At 41.6% G+C, this 19922-nt stretch overlaps 1 protein-coding gene across 2 annotated transcripts in view; it reads left to right on the top strand.

Annotated features, from left to right (window-relative positions):
- The first annotated feature begins 686 nt into the window (after positions 1-686).
- GLRB (glycine receptor beta) overlaps positions 687-19922 on the top strand; it is an 82862-nt gene continuing 63626 nt past the window's right edge. For both annotated transcript variants that reach the window (XM_036853919.1, XM_036853918.1), the window contains exons 1-2: positions 687-814; positions 3007-3157. In XM_036853919.1, coding sequence (XP_036709814.1) covers positions 3036-3157 — 122 coding nt within the window. In that variant the 5' untranslated portion in view covers positions 687-814; positions 3007-3035. The remainder of the gene's footprint in view (positions 815-3006; positions 3158-19922) is intronic.

A 19922-nucleotide genomic window follows, 5' to 3' on the forward strand; every position in this document is an offset into this window, starting at 1 on the left:
CCAAGAAGGTCATTTGTTAGTCTATTGTTTTTTTGTTCTTGTTGTTTGTTTGGTTGGTTTTTTTGTCTTTTCAAACTAATGGTCAAAAATAGACCCTAAACGATTCCAGCTCCTTGAAAGGGTTTTCCTTCTGATCCAACACTGCCCTCACCACCCCCGCCCGCATCGTCTCCAGCCCCTGGCGGGGACCACATTCTCCCGCTCAGACGCGGGGAGGGGGCGCTCGCGCGGCCGGGACACGCCTGCCCTCCCCGGCCCCGGCCCCATCTCCGTCCCCATCTCCGTCCCCAACTCTGTCCCCATCTCTGTCCCCAACTCCCCTTCTCCGTCCCCATCAACTCCGTCCCCAACTCCGTCCCCATCTCCGTCCACATCTCCGTCCCCACCTCCGTCCCCAACTCCCCTTCTCCGTCCCCATCAACTCCGTCCCCAACTCCGTCCCCATCAACTCCGTCCCCACCTCCGTCCCCATCTCCGTCCCCAACGCCGTCCCCATCTCAGTCCCCATGAACTCCGTCCTCAACTCCGTCCCCACCTCAGTCCCCATCTCCGTCCTCATCAACTCCGTCCCCATCGCTGTCCCCATCTCCGTCCCCAACGCCGTCCCCGCTCCGTGCCGCGGCCGCGCAGCGCCCCGACCGCACAGGCGCGGACCACACGGCGCAGGCTCGGCGGGCGGAGCAGGCGCGTCAGCCCATCGCGGAGACGCGGGGACGCGGGGACGGAGACGCGGGGACGGGACGCAGCCGCTCCCCCCGCACCGGCGCGTCCGGCCCGAGCGCGCGTCCTCCGGGGCTGCGGGCGGGGCGCCAGGGTAAGTCGGCTCCGGGGGGAGGGGCGCGGGGCGCGGGGGTCCGGGGTGAGCATCGCTGCGGCGAGGCCGGGGCGCGGGGCGCGGGGCGCGGGGGTCCGGGGTGAGCATCGCTGCGGCGAGGCCGGGGCGCGGGGGTCCGGGGTGAGCATCGCTGCGGCGAGGCCGGGGCGCGGGGCGCGGGGCTCCGGGGTGAGCATCGCTGCGGCGAGGCCGTGGCGCCGCGGCGGCGGGAGCGCCTCCCGCGGGCCCGCGGTGCTGGCGAGCTTGGCCGCAGGGGCGCCGGCGGCGGCGTTTGGTCTGCGGGGCCGCCTTCGGGAGGTGTGGGTGGACGCCGAGGCACGGGGCGGCCTCCCTCTCTCCGCCCTGCAGACCTCCGGGACGGCCTCGGGCTTCCGGGCGCCGGGAGGGAGGGCGGCGCAGCCCCTGCGGCGTGGGCACAGGTGCGGGGCCGGATGCCGCCGCCGGCTGGGGTGCGGGGCGACCGCGGGCAGCTGTGGGCCTGGTGAGCGCTCGTCGCCCTCGGGAGGGAGGAGTCCCCGCCTGCCTGCTTAGGGCTGCGAAGGGGAAACGTGAGGAGATGAGACTTCCGGGGCGGAGGAGAGAGGAAGAACGTGACACCGGGGAAGCCAGATGATGAGGACGAGCTGGGGCTTCCGCGAGTGCGGAGGAGCGGCCGGTCTCTTACTCTGCAGGAAGCAGCGAAGGAGACACTGCTTATGGTTTGCGAATTAAGGATGCGGAAGAGGTTTAAATACTACGGGGTTTAGGAGATGCTTAAAGGTGTTTTGTTTTTTTAATGCATCAGATAGGCAAGAATGTAATTCTCCTGGAGCAGGGAAAATGTTATTAAAATACAGCTAAGAAGAGTATTTGGAGGAGGCTGACTGTATTTGCTATTTTATTTCATACAATGTTGCCTCGAATTTCTGGAGTCAGAAATCGTCATTTGAATGATAAATGTCAGTATCATGTGAGTAGGAAAGCCAAAAGCTAACTTAAATCAATGTGCACCTTTTTTGGGTAAAAGGTAACTTGCGAATTTAATGTACATAAATAAAAACAATGAATTTAGACAGTGAAACTCTTTGATAATAATTTTTTCTTTTTTCTCTATCAGTCCTTTAATAGAATTATCTTTTCTTCGAGAATAGTTTTGTTTTTGAAAAAATATACATGCAAAAGTCAAAGAACAGAGGAAATTTAAAAAACAAAACATCGATTTAAATGACCTAGCACGACGTAACCATCTTAAAACCGTGTAAACATCTTTCCATGGATCTTTCTAAGCATATATTGATATACTGTGCGATTCAATATCAATTTACAATTTTATGAAACTATACAGTAGAAATTTTTGCATACTTACCTTGTATTCCTCATAGGGGTCTTAGTTTCTGTGAAGCATTATTTAAACTAACTTTTACTATGAAACCATCACAAAATGTATAGTAAAGTATAACCACGTAGGGCCTCCCTGAGGGCCTCCCTGAGGGCCTCCCTGAGGGCCTCCCTGGTGGCGCAGTGGTTGAGAATCTGCCTGCCAGTGCGGGGGACACGGGTTCGAGCCCTGGTCTGGGAAGATCCCACATGCCGCGGAGCAACTAGGCCCGTGAGCCGCAACTACTGAGCCTGCGTGTCTGGAGCCTGTGCTCCGCAACAAGAGAGGCTGCGATGGTGAGAGGCCCGCGCACCACGATGAAGAGTGGCCCCCGCTCGCCGCAACTAGAGAAAGCCCTCGCCCAGAAACGAAGACCCAACACAGCCAAAAATAAATAAATAAATTGAAAAAAAAAAAAGTATAACCACGTAGGTTTGAGCAATGAGAATTTTTTTAAAGCCAAATAGCATTTATTCAAGTAAAATAAATCACAGACACTATACATGATTATACATGAAAACACACATGATATGATTTTAAAAGTCTAAAAGTGGACTTCAAAGATGGAACTTACAGAGTTTTTTCTTCAGAAGAGAAAGAATAGAAAATTATACTGAATATATTGAATAAGCTTAAAATATGATAAAATCTTAATGTTTGCACCTGTATGCAAGACAGATGTTTGCCACGAGCAATGAGAAACTGATGTGCAAGACACCCTTGTCCATTGGGTAGTAATGGTCGTACTCCTTAAAGAGTCGTGTAGTTACCATTTGCCTCATAAATGTAAACATTTTCTTGTTCTTTCTTGTAGATCGATCTCCTGAAGTTTAACTTTTCAAGATGAAGTTTGTATTGGCGGTGGCCTTTTTTATTTTAATTTCCTTGTGTGTTGAAGAAGCCTGTTCTAAAGAGAAGTCGTCCAAGAAAGGGAAGGGGAAAAAGAAGCAGTACCTATGCCCATCGTATGTTCTTCATGTCTTATATTCTCATACGGAGAAATATTATTGCATTTTTTATCAAAGTGGTTTATTGAAACACATGCCAACAGAACTTTCCCTATCAGAATTGTACCCATTTGTTTCATAGGTAGAAAGTGACAGAGTGAAGAGGGCTTTACAATGGGAAAGCTAATTCTCAATATGATAAAGGTAAAGTTTTATAAAGTTTTGTTCGTGCCCTGGGCTTCTGTAATTTTCATACATCTTTTATAAAAGTAGAAAAATGTTACTATTTCTTTCTTACCCTGAATGTGCAACTTTCGTTGGTTACTGAGACTCCCTGCTTTGAGCAAATACCAGTTCAAAAAGTTGACTTTAAAAAAAAATACTCCTGAAATTGAATATTCATTTAAAAAATCAGATTGCTAGACTATGATTTTAAGGTCTATTTAATTCACATTAATGCACAGCAGGAGAAGAATTACATGGTAGATCCATTTTCCATTTCAGTGTTTTTTTTGGGGGGTAAAAGATTTATCTTAGGAAATGAGTATATTTCTCAAAAAATATGTCATTAAATTTGAAATTACCTGTAAAAACAAAATCTAAATCCAATTCCCACTCCCTCCCCACCCAGAAAAAAAAGCAGCAACAAAATTTTATGGTTTGGACTCCATTTTTTAAAAAAATAAAGTGTTACTATTACTGGTGAATAACAGTAAATAATATCCAATAGTTAGAACAATTGAACAGTATATAAATCAATAACCTTCACAGAATATGTGCTTTTAAGTAATAATGTTACAACATATGCAGTAATGTGGAGGAAGAATTAATTTGCTGGTACTGGTTATTTTTACATTAAGATTTCCTAAGTGCCATATTGATCTCAGGTAACATTATTCCAGCATCATCATTACTTAAATATTGATTATTATAGTTTCATAGATGTTCCATAAGAATTATTAAGGTACCTTCTGGGAAGTAAATTTTGTAAAGGAAGGATATTAGAGTTGGTATTTCGGAATGGACGTCTGTATGATTATGTGAGACGGAAGGTCTGGGGACGGTATGGTGACCCACATAAAGTCCCATAGTACATAAAGCTCCCTGTTAAGAAATACCTCCTAGTTTTCAGCGTTCCAGTTACTGCTGCTTCCAGTCTACACAGCCTGACGTCAGGGCCAGGCTTCTGGGTGTGACAGGATGGCCCGACTGAGTGTGACTCATCTTCACAGATGAGAGTGTTTGAGCTGCGACCAGGAGACTAGCATTTTCGGGAACGGGACATGGTCAGGCCTTACTCTTCCCCAGTATAAGGACACCTTGTCGTATTTTGGATGTCCTTCATTTTAACGTTTAGTTTGATAAATCTTGGCATATTGATGTGAACTCCTGTATTTGTCTTGAAGGCACGCTGATCCTATGTGTGGAGTCAGGCCATCTGTGGTCAGTCGGGTTCCGCTCTCTGGAAGCTCATGGGGCTCCTGTCTCCCTCGCCCCAGCCCTGCTACCCCCCCCCCGTATCCCGTCAAATGTCACGAATCACAGCTCTGAATATGGTAACTGCAAACCTAACGGCTGCCGTGTACCTCACAAGAGTCTTTAGAGGGCCTCCTATTTCTTCCCAGAACTGCGCTGTTGCCTCATATGTAAACTGACTGTATATGCTTAGGCTGTCTCTGGTTAGGACAGATTTTTAACGTTAAATCTGGTAGATAAAGAGTGAAACGATGAAGGTTCTCTTTGGTGCGTATGGAAACCTCCAAGTGGAAGGCCCAGCGTACACGTGGTGAGCGCGTATCGCAGTGTTTTACGTACGTTGAGAAATTCAAAGTTTTATTTCTGAAATTTTCTACCACAGTTTTTGAATTTTGATTATATTACTTACTTTCTTGCAATTATGAGACTGAGTAAAGCTTTATTAACAGTAGCCCTGGTGATGCTGCCCCAGATCCAGCTTATTAAAAAGCAGACGTACTTTGGAGAATTATGTTTGTGTATTTTTTTTTGAGCATTTCACTAAGAGTTTTGATTTCATGGTCACTGAACTTCTGAAGACTAAGGCTTTCTCTGGCTATTGTTGGATCCATTGTATTAAATTTCTTTGGATATCCAGGTTGGGAACCTCAGTTATAATAACGGGCTGAGAAAGAATATGCAAATTATTTGTTTCTCAGCGGATGGCCCAGTTTGCCCATCTTGTGTAAGCTGATTAAGCATAAAACATCTTGATTAAGAGGAATATTTGAGATCACGAAACCCGGAAGTTACGTACAGGCTTCCATATACTCCTCAATATGGTGAAATTTTGCCCAGTGATGTTCTGATTTCTTTACATTTTTTTTTGAATAGAGTTGAAGAGCAATGGTGTTGAATGGATATATGCAGTTGATGTGTTGTGCACGTGTAGTAAACAGGAGCAGAAACTTCCCTTTTTATTCTTCTAAGATTGGAAATAAGAGGAAAACTGTTTCTGAATGTAGAAAGGACTTAGGACCCTTCGTATTCTAGGTTGATGTGGAGCTTGAATCGTATGATACACTCTCCCTGGCTCTTTATTGTTTTTTTAACCTTTAATTGTTTTGAGAAGCTTGAAAATGATAAATTTATGCTATTATTCATTGTTTTTTGGTCTGTAACCGGAGCAGCAGTACCAGGTTGACAAACTACCTGATAAATTTGAGTTCCAAAATTTTAGAAATTTAGTAGATATTAATAAATACAAAATAAACTTTAAATTAGAAGCTATGTTTTAGATTAAGTCCTTGGACACGGTTTAGCTTTTTATTTTAAAGCTTGAATTTGACACTGACCTGAATCTGTTGGTCTTCTGATTTCCTATACATTGTGCCTCAGCGATTTTGTCCAAATCTCTGGCTGTAACTCCATCTATGCACTGTTAACGCCGAAGGTGCTGTATGCAGCCCAGCCTCGCTGAAGAATGTACCCATACATCCACCATTTCTACCTGGTTATCCCATCTTGATCTTAAAACTCAACTCAAAATGATAAAGCCCGAGTACAGAAATCCTCCCCACCTCTCCTAATACAGTGTTTCCATTTGCATCCAAACTCAGATCCTAGGGATTACTTAGGACCCCCTCTTTCTACCTTAGCTCCTCAAGTCCAGTCGTTGCCGAGACTTCCGCGTTCAGAGTCTGTGCCACCTTGGGAGTGTGTCCCTCACTTCCTTCCCCATTGTGACGCTGCTGTCGCTTCTCCCGCCAGCCTTTCTGGTGAGCTCTTTATTAGTCTCCTCTCCTTGTCTTCCTTCACCAGTTCCTACCCCGCCCTGACCCTAGAGTGCATTTTCCTCAGTGCACTCAAGCCACTCCAGCACTTAGAGCCCCCTGAGGGGCTCCATAACCTGCGGAAAAGGTTCTGATTTCTTGGCTCCGCACACACAACTCTTGCTGAACTGGCCTCTGACTCCCCCCGGCTGTATCTTTCCATCCCGGCCACGCCCTTACTCGAGTCTCATACACGCTTGCTCTTTCACACCTCCGAAGTGTTCTTCCTTTTACCAAAATGCCAGAGGTTTCCTTCTTCCATTAGTTAACCCCTGCCTCAGTGGTCTTATGAAAGTCCACAGCTGTAAATACCACGTGTTCGCTGTCGACTCCTGTATCTGTGTGCCCGGCCCAGATCTCTCAGGAGAGCGCCACATCCATACATCCAACACTTTAATCTGACTGTCCCGTAATGACCTTACACTCAAACTTTGTTGTCTACTTTGGGAAACCTTTCCTAATCCTGACAGTCTGATTTAGACAATCACACTCTGTGCCTTCGTGGTTCCCTAATTGCCTATCCTGCTTATAAAATTCTGTGGTGATATCAGCTGTAATTGTCTGCTTCCCCTACTAGATTGTAAACTCCGTGAGGGCTGTGTCTTATTGACTTAGTCACCAGAGATCAACATCGTGCCTGGTACAAAATGTACATGCAATCAACATTTGTTGAAAGAGTGAATACAAACTCAAGATCGTTGACCCGTACAAGTCACTGTATCTGGATTTTGTTACAGTACTTGAAAATAATTTATATGATCTCTCTGGACAGTATGTAGACATATAGTCTCAATATAAGGAGAAGAAGGTAGTTAATGTCTAGGTTATTGGTAGAGCGTCTTCAGCCTGGATGATGGTTCCTGGTGAAAGTTTGGCCTCGTGATAAACATCGTATCAATGACTAAAATAAACTATACAGAGGAAACATCCAGACGGAGAGTAATGTGATACTGAAACACATGGTGGGTATGTGAGACAGAATTAGGATCTAATATGACCTTGAAGGTCCAAAGCGATGGGCTGAATCTAACGAGATTGAAGTATAAACTGCACTTTGGTTCAGAAATCATGTGTGCAAGTATAGGATGGGGAAAGCAGTGTGGCCGAACACATTTGGAAAAAATATTAAATAGTGTTGTAACCATAATACAAATGAATAATAATATACTATAGTATAGTATAATATGATATAATATGATATATAATACATATACCTGATGCAGATGAGTAACTCTGTACACTGTCTTTCCATCCCAGCTAAATATAACTATATATATAGTTACTTAAGAAAGAAATTAGTGTTCTTACTTTACCAATTCTGTGTTAAGCGTATTACTAGCCTTAAAAGAATTATATTATTTAAAGCAGGACTTACAGAGATTTCTGCACTGTGCTGATCAGTACCTTCAGGGGAGAGAAATAAGAATAGTTGAGGTAATTAAAATAATGTCATATTAGGAAGTGCTGAAGGAACTGAGGTATTTGACAGTTATCTTCAATTTTGTGAAAACTTGTGATTTAGATGACAAAGTAGACTTTGCTGCTTGGCACCAATACTTACAACCAGGACTAATGAGTAGAACCATGAGAAGGGATATTTTTGGCTCCAAATTAGCAAGAACTTTCTAATAGCATTCTGCCAGATATAATTGCCTAGGAACAGAGGCAGTGGAGCTCACAGCGACCCCAAGCACTCCGCCATGGGGGATAATTACTTGCAGGCATATTTGATAGAAAGTTTGAGCCTTGGGTAGGTAGTTTGGCCAGACAGCGGTGTTTAAGGACATTTCCATTTGTGAGATATTTAAGAGTCTTTGATTCTAATATATTGTATGTGATGACGGTCTTATGATTATCCAATTGCAGAATGTTATAGAAAGAATCACCTTTTAAAAATTTAATCTCCATCCAGATTTAAATAGCTTGGCCGCTATTTTTGGTGCATTGTAGAGAGCTCTACCATATATAATAAGTATATCTTGGTCTAATAATAAGGATTTAAAAACTTGCAGTGGTAGCATTTCTTCTTGAAATTTCACGAGTAATCAGGTTTTTTGAATATCTTTCAAACTCAGACCATCTTTTCTCTTTTCTGACCTAAACCAATTGGAATAAGTATGTCAAGCTACTGTTAATCTCAAGAAATAATGATTGAGGGATGATATCTAATCAATGACTGCCATAATTGATAAGAAGAAGGCATAGGTTTATGCATTTGTGTTTATATGTCTATTGTATATGAAACCAGAACATTCTGAAATATACTTTCAGAATTCTTGATTGAATGAACAAAAACAAAACAAAACAGAACTATCTGAACCAAAACCAAAGCATTATGTGTCATTTCTATTTGTGCTCATAGCAGACACAATAACACTTTTTAATACTGAATTTGGCCCGACTGTAACCTCTTGACACATACTGACATTTTTGTCATCGCTGAGTTAGGAAACTTTGTACCATTTGTTGAGGACTGTTTGAATTTCAGGCATCTGATAGCTCACCGTAAGTGTAACTAATTTGCTTACAAGTTACATTTGAAATCTTTCTCCCATTTTGGGCCCAGACTTGTATCTTAGGTGTGAAGAAGCATCATAAGAAACCCTTAATTGATACTTGGTGAGGGCTGCTATTATTTATATGACTGTTCGGTCATGTTTGCATGTATTTACTTCATCGTAATGATCTTTCCTCCAAACTGTTGGTACTCTAGCTTTAAAATCATGACGTGAAGATTTATGGTTCTGTGTGTGTAATGAGAAACAATATGACTACTTTTTATTAGTTTGTTCACAACCTAAAAAAGTTGTGTGTGTATAAATGTGTTTGATACCAATATGAGATTTTTTTTGTCTCCTTCAGAGAGATACCATATAATGGTAGTATTTGTGGACATCAGTTCTGTGTAGTAAGAAGTGTTGAGTTAAGTATAATGTTAGCCATTTTCTTCCTATTCTGATTTTATTACCTGTTATTCATTAATAGAATGGATTGATTTCAGTTTAGTTCCATTTTCTTACTTCCTAATGGAAATGTTCAAGATAAATACATTGGCCCAAAAATGAAAGGCTGGTTGGAAATGGTTATGGAGAATCTGTACAATGGATACAATTGAAAACTGCCTGTATTGTTATTACTATAACAAAGGTAGATCAAATTTTTCATTGATGGGCAGTTATGTATTTTCTTACTACCTAACGAACAATTCTGATTTAATGGCATGATATTATTTTGCAATCAATTGAATTAATGATCTTCCCTTTCCAAATAATTTCCTAGGTTTTGAAATCGGCATCCTCATTATTTTAGTTATTCGGGCATGAAACTTAAATGGAACTTGTTTTCTCTTAAAATGATCTCCTGTGTCTGTCCTGTTCATTGCATCTCCACTTACCGTCACTTTCAACATAGTCTGTTACAATAGTTTCCTAATTACTTGCCGTATTTTTTTCCCCGCTCATTGTTATTCACCTTACATACCGTTTCCATTTTCATCTTGTTAATCTTATGTTCCAGACCCGCAGTGTCTTCTTATTCCCTCAAGGATCCAGGGCAGACTGTTCACTCTGACTTTCGAAGGTCTCTCTGACTTACATGTGGAACTTTGTGCGAAACTACTCTCTCATCTCAGAAAGGCTGATCTGTCCTTGTGCCAACCTGCCACTGCTTATGCTTAGACATGCTTATGGTTATAGAGCGACAACCTCTTCTTAATCTACGCAGTCCTTCAGGGCTCATCTCAGTCATTACCTTGCCTGATGAAACCTTTTAAACGATTAGAAGTGTTCACTGAAAGTAAGATTAGTGCAAATTATTAGCATGCTATGGCTGTTAGTGCATTGAGGTCTTGGACCTTGATAGAAATACAGTGTTTGCAGAAAAAAAAGGGTTAATTTCCTGGTGGGTATATCATACCTGGAACATTGTGTTGAATTCTGGTTGCATTCGTTTGTGAGGATTGGACTTACGTGGGAGTTTGTTCAGAGAATCATGACCAGCGTTTGCAGGAACATGAAAGTCTGTGGTCTGATAGGTTTACCGTGGGTTATTTTAAGAGTAGATGAGTAATCCCCCGTTTTGAGGACTTTTCATATAATATGAACTAGAATTCATATTTAGACCTCAAGTTATAGAACCAAGACCAAAGAGAGAAACATAGAGGAAGACATTTCCATTTGAAAGGGTAGGATATAACTATCCAACGATATAACTATCCAAGGATTTCCTTGGGAGGGTCTTTGTCACCAGAGTGACGAACATAGCTTGGGTAGGGACACTACCTAAATGAAGCATCACTGGGAAGTTGCCGAATTTAAAAGTTCTTTTCACCAGGGTTTCATGAGCTTATGATTAGAGCTAAAATTAAACTCCCTCTTCTTGATCTCTTAGAATCCTTTTTGTGCATCCTGTATGTTTTGACACTTGATTAGATTTAATAGTAATATTCTTCCTATGATGTCTTTTATTTTCTAGTTGAAATGTATATATTGTGTTAACTCTTTAGCCAAATTATAAATACTTGAGATGAGATGGCTCTCCCTCTCTATCCACTTTCATTACAGTATATACACTTGCATTACAGTATATCCACTTGCATTACAGTATATCCACTTGCATTACAGTATATCCACTTGCATTACAGTATATCCACTTGCATTACAGTATATCCACTTGCATTACAGTATATCCACTTGCATTTAGTAAGCATAAGTGAAGCTCTGATTCAAGGAATTTTGAAGTAGGAAGAATATATATATACACACACACTTTCATAAAGATACACACTTTCATATATATATAGTTTCATATTCTGCCTACTTCAATGTTCTTTGCATTTCAGCTACGTTTATACTTACTAAATCAAATGGAATCAAATGGGTGACTGATCAAATAGAAAAATCATAAATTAATCTTTTGATGGGTCAGTGGCTCACTGGGACCATGTTTAGAGATCACCTTGAAACATGCATTGTTTAAAATTCCCTTTGTATGTCTGCTTAATCTAGATGGATAAAACCTTGTCATCTGGGAGAAAGCCCACTGCTGTATCTCAATTAGGACTCTTGCTGATGGGCTTTATAACTTTCAGTAAGTCATTTAATTTATTTGGGTCTCAATTTTCTCATTCTTATGGTGAAAAGTTTCATCTCAGTAGTTTCCTAATTTCATTCATTCATTCCAGCTCTATCTATTATGATGCAGTCAAGTTTTATTTATGATTGTTTAGCTACTTTTATATTCAGGGCTAACTATTCCTGTTTTTGTCAAGATTTTTCATTTTCTGATTTAGAACTAGACAAGCCTAACCAATGGAAAGAGAATACACAAAATTCTGTTTCTTAAGCAAGTTAATTACTAAGGGATCTAATTGCAGAGTTGACTTATCAAAATGTAGGTATGTAACCATCCTCCCAAGTAGAAGAATCACATGTGTGCAAGGTGAATTGTACCCATTCTTAGCTCTATAATTTTTCACAAACTGAGGAATTTGACTTACAAAAATGTGTCCTATGTTTGTCTTTTGTTTTCTTTTGGAGGTGAATAATTTCTGTAATGCAGTAAAGGATAGCATATCTTTGCTGAAGTCTCTTGTATTCTTCTTGAGCTACTACCTGAAAAAAGCACATCACTGCGGTCCTCCAGAGAGCAGAGAGCACGTCATAAATGAGTTCCTTTGCCCTCAACATGGAAATTTACACTTAGAATTCAAGAAGCAAATTATTCAAATTTATGTACATACAAATAGCTCCTCTGAGAGATGCAAATAGGAAATTACCTTTCTAAGAGCTCTGATTGGAATAGCAGCAAACCAATGATTCAATCACTAATAGACTTTGTTGGAGAATGTGAAACATCTGACCTTTATTAGTCCTCCTGTGAGAAAACAGTGGGAGGAATTCTTGATGATTCGGGGGAGTTTAGGACTCCACCCCCGAGAGTAACCTAATAGAAAAGGCCCACATTTAATGAGTGGCCTCGTAGCCTTGTTTGCATCTGTGTTCAGCTCTCAGTTACACCATGGACGTGGCTGCCGGGATAATCCAAAGGTCGTACTGCAACACCCTTTAATATCTCCCGGGAGTTCCATATGGATTTGACCGGAATATCTATGACGTTTTCGGTTTCATTCTACAGATGTTGTTTGGCATCTTCCCTGGTTTATTTTGTGTGTTGATGTAGACTTGGCTGGGTCTTCATGGTGGTGCCTCAATTCTTCACTGGCCCTTAGTGGCTGCATGTTTCTCTTTCCCTAATAATGCTTTCAGTCCTTGATCAGTACCCCGTTCGGTCTTCACCTACGATACGAACTTCTACTTTAAAGAAAAAAAATAGAAGTTGCTAGACTCGAGCTCACCCACCCCTCCATCTTCCCTCCAGAGCTGCCTGTGGCATCATCCTTTCTCTTCTCCTTGGCTCCTGCCCGAGAGGAAGAGGGACGTCCTTTTCTCAGTCCCGGATTCTGTCCCCCACCCCCTTCTGAGACTCCCCCCATCACCACACTCTGCTTGCCCATGCTTCGTCGTCTTCTCTTTTTTGGCTCCTTTTTCTAAGGGCTTAAAAATGCGCTGAAGTGTTGCCTACCTGAAAAAATGCATAGTTTTTTTGTTTGTTTGTTTGGCTGCACTGCATGGCATGTGGGAGCTTAGTTCCCCAGCCAGGGATTGAACCCACATCCTCAGCAGTGGAAGCACGCAGTCTTAACTGCTGGACCACCAGGGAAGTCCCAAATGCATAGTTTTTATATTCTTATTTCATCAACTTTGTTTTTTCCTCTGTGTTCATTATCACATTTCTTAAACTGACAGCCCACAATTTCAGCTCTAATTCACTATTTTTTCCTTTTCTTTGCTTGAATTTCTTTGAATTACAAAAGCCAGACATTATTGTTGTAACAAAGGAAACAGTAGAACCACTTAATTCTCCTATTAGTATTGACTCCTGCCACCATTCTGTTTTTTGATGAACATATTTATTTTATTCCTTTTAAGCAAATCTGCAAAATTTCTTTGGAGTCCTTACATTACTTGACAAGGACAAATGATTGTCTTCTGCGTCCTGAAGTGATCTCTTACCCCCAACCCCTCTGCCCTGATTTGCCTTCCAGCTTTGCGTCTGCCTCTCCCGCTACCCCTGATTAGACACCTTCCCAGCTATTCTTTTTTGTCTGTCCAGAAATAGTGGGTTGTACCACATACTCATATCCTGGATGTTGCTAGATGTTCATCTTGGTCCTTTTCAGCTTCTTACTTCTCGCTCTCCCCCTGAGTACTTTCTACCTGTGTCTGTGGTTGCACGCACGTCCTTATCTCCAGGTGTAACTACTCTTGCGAGTTCCAGGTCATTATTTGTAACCTCCTGCTGGACCTCAGAGTTAATGCATCAAACCAGCTCCGCACCCAGCCTTTCATGAGAAACGGCTGAAACATCTGCCATTCTGTCCCGGACGTTCACCCGGACCATCTCATCAGTTACTCATCCGGTTGATTCTTGCTCAGAAGTGACTCTCGCATCTGGCTATTTCTCCGCATCTCAACGGCTGTGGTCCTTGTTGGGTTCTAATCACTTCCCCTTGAATCTGTTGTTGCAGGGACTTCCCCAGACTCCTGAATTCCATCCTGTCCTCTGTAGTTCATCCTCTATAACAGCGGCTCTCAAGCTTCGGTCTCAGGACCGCTTTACAATCTGAAGCACCTTTAAGGACACAGTGAGCTTTAGTTTATGTGGGAGTTATCTATTGGTGTTGCCTTGTTATAAATTGAAACGGAAATTTAAAAAATACTTATTAAATTACCTAAAATGTACTCATTGCAGATTAACATGAATAACTTATTTTTATGAAAATTAACTATATTTTCAAAAATAGCAAAATAGTGAGAAGAGTAGCATTGTCTTACAATGTTCCTATCTGTTCAGTGGCTGGCATAATGGAAGACAGCTGAATTCTCATATCTGCTTCTGGATTCCGTTTGTTGTGATATATTGTTTTGGTTGAAGTAGGTGAAGAAAATATGACCTCATGCCGACATATAATTGGAAAAGGGAAGAGTATTTCAATAGCCTTTCTATAATTATGAATATTCCTTTTTAATGCCATGCCAAAATTTGACAAGTGATAGTTCCTTAAAAGTTAGTTGTGATGTAAAATCTGAAATCAGATCAGTGAACATTTTGATCTCTGTTGTATTAAAATTTGCTGGTCTTGCATTTTGAATGGCTTTTTTTTTTTTTTTTCCCAAACATGAATTTATAACATGCATCGATCATTTGGAAAATATTGGTTTGCTGGGTTTTGCAGATCTTCCAAATGTTGACAGGTTTCATTATACAGTATCAAATAATCACATCCATTTACTATTACTTTCGATCTCACTGGAAAGTCTGTTAGTATCAGGAAGTTGTCAAGTTCATGGTGGTGAATATTAAGTTTTCTAAAATTCCGGTTGTTTGAAAACTCATATTTTATTACTGGCAGCAAATACTCTCATTAGTTTTTCTTGAACTTATAGTCTCTCTTCTTTCACTTGTGAAAACTTTTTTGCCACATATCCAAATCTGAATCACCATAGGTTTTCCATGGTCTTCCATGAAAACAGTGTTGCATGAAAAGTCTCTTGTTCACTAGCAAGTGAAACTGTCATCCAAGTGCTGTTCTTGGGAACAATTATCGTAGTTTAGTTTTCTGTGCAGCAGAAGTGCTGTCTGGATACTTCCCATTTTTTTCATGCAGAATATTAAAATAATATGGATTTAAATTGCAAAATTTAATAAATTTAATATTTTTTACTGCTTCTTTAAGAACATTACATGGGAACACCATCTTTAACATCTTTTATTTATTTTTTACTGCTCGTGTCTAGTGGTTAAGAATACGAACACTCTTGCTACATAAAACTATTATTTTCCTGATTTGTGCACTGACAGTCTTATCCACTGTTGCTTGTGCAACATCAGTGCAAATGTCGGCAGAGTGAAACAAAGTAAATGTTGTTTTGAGGATGATGATGATGATGATGATGATGGAGATGAAGAGAATAGTTTGACTTTCTGGACGCTCAGAAAAGGTCTTGGGCACCTTCAGGTGTCTGTGGACCACACTCTGAGAACTGCTGTTTTCTAGTGTCAACAGATTTGAGATGCTCATTGTATATCCAACCATGTATTTCTCTTTTCTTTTTTTTTTTTTTAAACTGGAGTATAGTTGCTTTACAATGTTGTGTTAGTTTCTACTGTACAGCAAAGTGAATCAGCTATACGTGTACATATATCCCCTCTTTTTTAGATTTCCTTCCCATTGAGGTCACCAGAGATCACTGAGCAGAGTTCCCTGTGCTATACAGTAGGTTCTCATTACTTATCTATTTTAATACGTAGTAGTGTATATGTGTCAATCCCAATCTCCCAATCCGTCCCAACCTCCCCTTTCCCCCCTTGGTATCCATCCACACATCTGTTTTCTATGTGTGTTACTCTATTTCTGCTTTGCAAATAGGTTCATCTGTACGGTTTTTCTAGATTCCGCATATATGCATTAATAGATGATATTTGTTTTTCGCTTTCTGACTTCTTCACTCTGTGTGTCAGTCTCTAGGTCCATCCACATCTCCACAAATGACCCAATTTCCTTCTTCTTATGGCTGAGTAATATTCCATTGTATATATGTGCCTGTATATATGTGCCACACCTTCTTTTCCTGCCATGCTGAGCTTCTCAGTGCCTTTCTGTTAGTCATCTGCTGTGTTCGCTGTGACCACCTCCTGGAATCTGCCTTCCCCCTTCCCTTTCCACCTGTTACCTGCTTCCTTATCCTTCCAGCCCAGCTCAGGAGTCACCTACTCTATTAAATCCCTACTCTAGACACAATTAAATGATAGAGAAATAAAATTAACATTGACAAATTTTAACGTGAAATTAGTTGAATCAATACAGGGGAGGAAGAATGGGAAGAATGGGGTTCTAGTTCACTCTGTTGCTAACTCACTGTGTGTCCTCAGATAAGTCACTCTGGACCTTAATAGTCCTGACCTGTAAAATGGAGGAATTACCAATAGGATGAATGAATTTTTCATGGTCATTAGGAGAGGAGTTTGTTTTGGAGTTTTAACGTGCAGAAACAATGTTGTCTTGAGTCAGATGATCTTGGTTCTGTTCTAGGACAGATCACTTAATACACTTGTGACCTTGAATAGGCAATCATTTCGCCTTGCCTGTGCTCAATTTTGTTACCTGCAAAATGGAAATGATAAACTCTAATTTACAGCGCTTATCTGATAGTATAACTTGACAAATGTATATGAAAGTATTTTCTGAACTCTAAAAGTTCTGCAAAGTGGATTACCTGTGTTTGTGATATTAGAGTTTCTTCTAAAGAGCTCAGAGGTGCTTTGCATATTTTATATTATTCTAGGTCCCTTTTTTCTGTCATTACTTAAGCTAATTTTTACAGATGGAACACCTAATTTTACAGCTAGAAAATCCTGTGTCACCTTATTACACATCTTCTCCTTAGACTCAGGATATCAGGACTGGGGTGGGTACAACTTGTGGCCTACCTTTCTGTGCAAGGGCAGCGCTGTGTGCTGTGTGTGGGACTCAGGACCTGGTGAATTCTCAGGCGATTCTATACAGCAGGCAGCTGCAATCTCCTTTTATATATGAGCAACCTGTGTTGTGGAGAGTGTTTCTTAAAGTCATAAGGTTAGTCAGTGACATTCCAGTGATCTAATTCAGGTGGGTATTTCAGGCTCACTTTTTGGTTGTACAGCACATGTCATAGTTTATCCTGTTTATTTGGGAGGTGAGAACACTGAGGTCCCAGGAGGTAAGATGGCTTTGCCAGGGGCACAACTGGGTGCCAGAGGGAAAGGTAGGCCTTCTGATTCCGAGTCCAAGTCTTTTTATGTGCTTTCTTGCCACATTGTATGTATTTATTTAGTTGTTACCCTTACCAGTAAGACCATCTCTTTCTTTATCTTGATTTCACGTTGTGTATTTTCAAGCAACATGTTAGATTTACTTGGGCTTTTACTAAGACTTAAACGTCAGTGAAGTCCTTTCTCTTTTTTTAAAAAATTTATTTATGTATTTATTTATTTTATTTATTTATTTTTGGCTGTGTTGGGTCTTCCGTTGCTGTGCGCGGGCTTTCTCTAGTTGCGACGAGTGGGGGCTACTCTTCGTTGTGGTGCGTGGGCTTCTCATTGCGGTGGCTTCTCTTGTTGCGGAGCATGGGCTCTAGGCACGCAGTCTTAGTAGCTGTGGCTCCTGGGCTCTAGAGCGCAGGCTCAGTAGTTGTGGCGCACGGGCTTAGTTGCTCTGCGGCATGTGGGATCTTCCCGGACCCGGGCTCGAACCTGTGTCCCCTGCATTGGCAGGTGGATTCTTAACCACTGCACCAACCAGGGAAACCCTGAAGTCCTTTCTAAAAAACAGAATGTGACTTTCTGAGCCTGTAATCTCAGAAGCTTCCTGTTCATGGATGTGTGTTCCACCTCATAAAAACTATCCTTAGTTTGATTAATGGTATTCAGTCTGGATGTTAGTGACCAATAGAGTTTTGTAAATTAGAATGCATTCTGAGTGACTATTTTCAGGAAATAGTATGTGATTTATTACCTCTTCCTGCTGAATGTACTTATACAATAAGATCTACAAAGGACATGGAGTATAAAACACATGGTTCTCTGCCTCTGTTTTCAAGAGAGAAAAAGTGATCCTTTGGTTAAAGATGGCAGAGTAGAAGGACATGTGCTCACTCCCTCTTGTGAGACCACTGGAATCACAACTAACTGCTGAACAATCATCGACAGGAAGACACTGGAACTCACCAAAAAAGATACCCCACATCCAAAGACAAAGGAGAAGCCGCAGTGAGATGGTAGGAGGGGCACAATCACAATAAAATCAAATCCCATAACCACTGGGTGGGTGACTCACAAACTGGAGAACACTTACACCACAGAAGTGCACCCACTGGAGTGAAGGTTCTGAGCCCCACGTCAGGCTTCCCAACCTGGGGGTCCGGCAACGGGAGGAGGAATTCCCAGAGAATCAGACTTTGAAGACTAGTGGGATTTGATTATAGGACTCCGACAGGACTGGGAGAAACAGAGACTCCACTCTTGGAGGGCACACACAAAGTAGTGTGCACATCAGGACCCAGGGGAAGGAGCAGTGACTCCATAGGAGACTGAACCAGACCTACCTGCTACTGTTGGAGGGTCTCCTGCAGAGGCGGGGGGTGGCTGTGGCTCACCGTGAGGGCAAGGACACTGGCAGCAGAAGTTCTGGGAAGTACTCCTTGGCGTGAGGCCTCCCAGAGTCCGCCATTAGCCTGACCAAAGAGCCCAGGTAGGCTCCAGTGTTGGGTCGCCTCAGGCCAAACAAGCAACAGTGAGGGAACTCAGCCCCACCCATCAGCAGACAAGCAGATTAAAGTTTTACTGAGCTCTGTCCACCAGAGCTACACCCAGCTGTACCCAACAGTCCCTCCCAACAGGAAGCTTGCACAAGCCTCTTAGATAGCCTTATCCAGCAGAGGGCAGACAGCAGAAGCAAGAAGAACTACAATCCTGCAGCCTGTGGAACAAACACCACATTCACAGAAAAATAGACAAAATGAAAAGGCAGAGGACTATGTACCAGATGAAGGAACAAGATAAAACCCCAGAAAAACAGCTAAATGAAGTGGAGATAGGCAACCTTCCAGAAAAAGAATTCAGAATAATGATAGTGAAGATGATCCAGGACCTCAGAAAAAGAATGGAGGCAAAGATGGAGAAGATGCAAGAAATGTTTAACAAAGACCTAGAAGAATTAAAAACAAACACCTAGAAGAATTAAAGAACAAACAAACAGAGATGAACAATACAATAACTGAAATGAAAACTACACTAGAAGGAATCAATAGCAGAATAACTGAGGCAGAAGAACGGATAAGTGACCTGGAAGACAGAATGGTGGAATCCACTGCCATGGTACAGAATAAAGAAAAAAGAATGAAAAGAAATGAAAACAGCCTAAGAAACCTCCGGGATGACATTAAATGCACCAACATTCACATTATAGGGGTCCCAGAAGGAGAAGAGAGAGAGAAAGGACCCGAGAAAATATTTGAAGAGACTATAGTTGAAAACTTCCTTAGCATGGGAAAGGAAATAGCCACCCAAATCCAGGAAGCACGGAGAGTCCCAGGCAGGATAAACCCAAGGAGAAACACACTGAGACACATAGTAATCAAATTGACAAAAATTAAAGACAAAGAAAAATTGTTAAAAGCCACAAGGGAAAAATGACAAATAACATACAAGGGAACTCCCATAAGGTTAACAGCTGATTTCTCATCAGAAACTCAACAAGCCAGAAAGGAGTGGCACGGTATATTTAAACTGATGAAAGGGAAGAACCTACAACCAGGATTACTCTACCCAGCAAGGATCTCATTCAGATTTGACAGAGAAATCAAAAGCTTTACAGACAAGCAAAACTAAGAGAATTC

Source organism: Balaenoptera musculus, chromosome 5, assembly GCF_009873245.2.
Source record: "Balaenoptera musculus isolate JJ_BM4_2016_0621 chromosome 5, mBalMus1.pri.v3, whole genome shotgun sequence".
NCBI classification, from domain to species: Eukaryota; Metazoa; Chordata; class Mammalia; order Artiodactyla; family Balaenopteridae; genus Balaenoptera; species Balaenoptera musculus.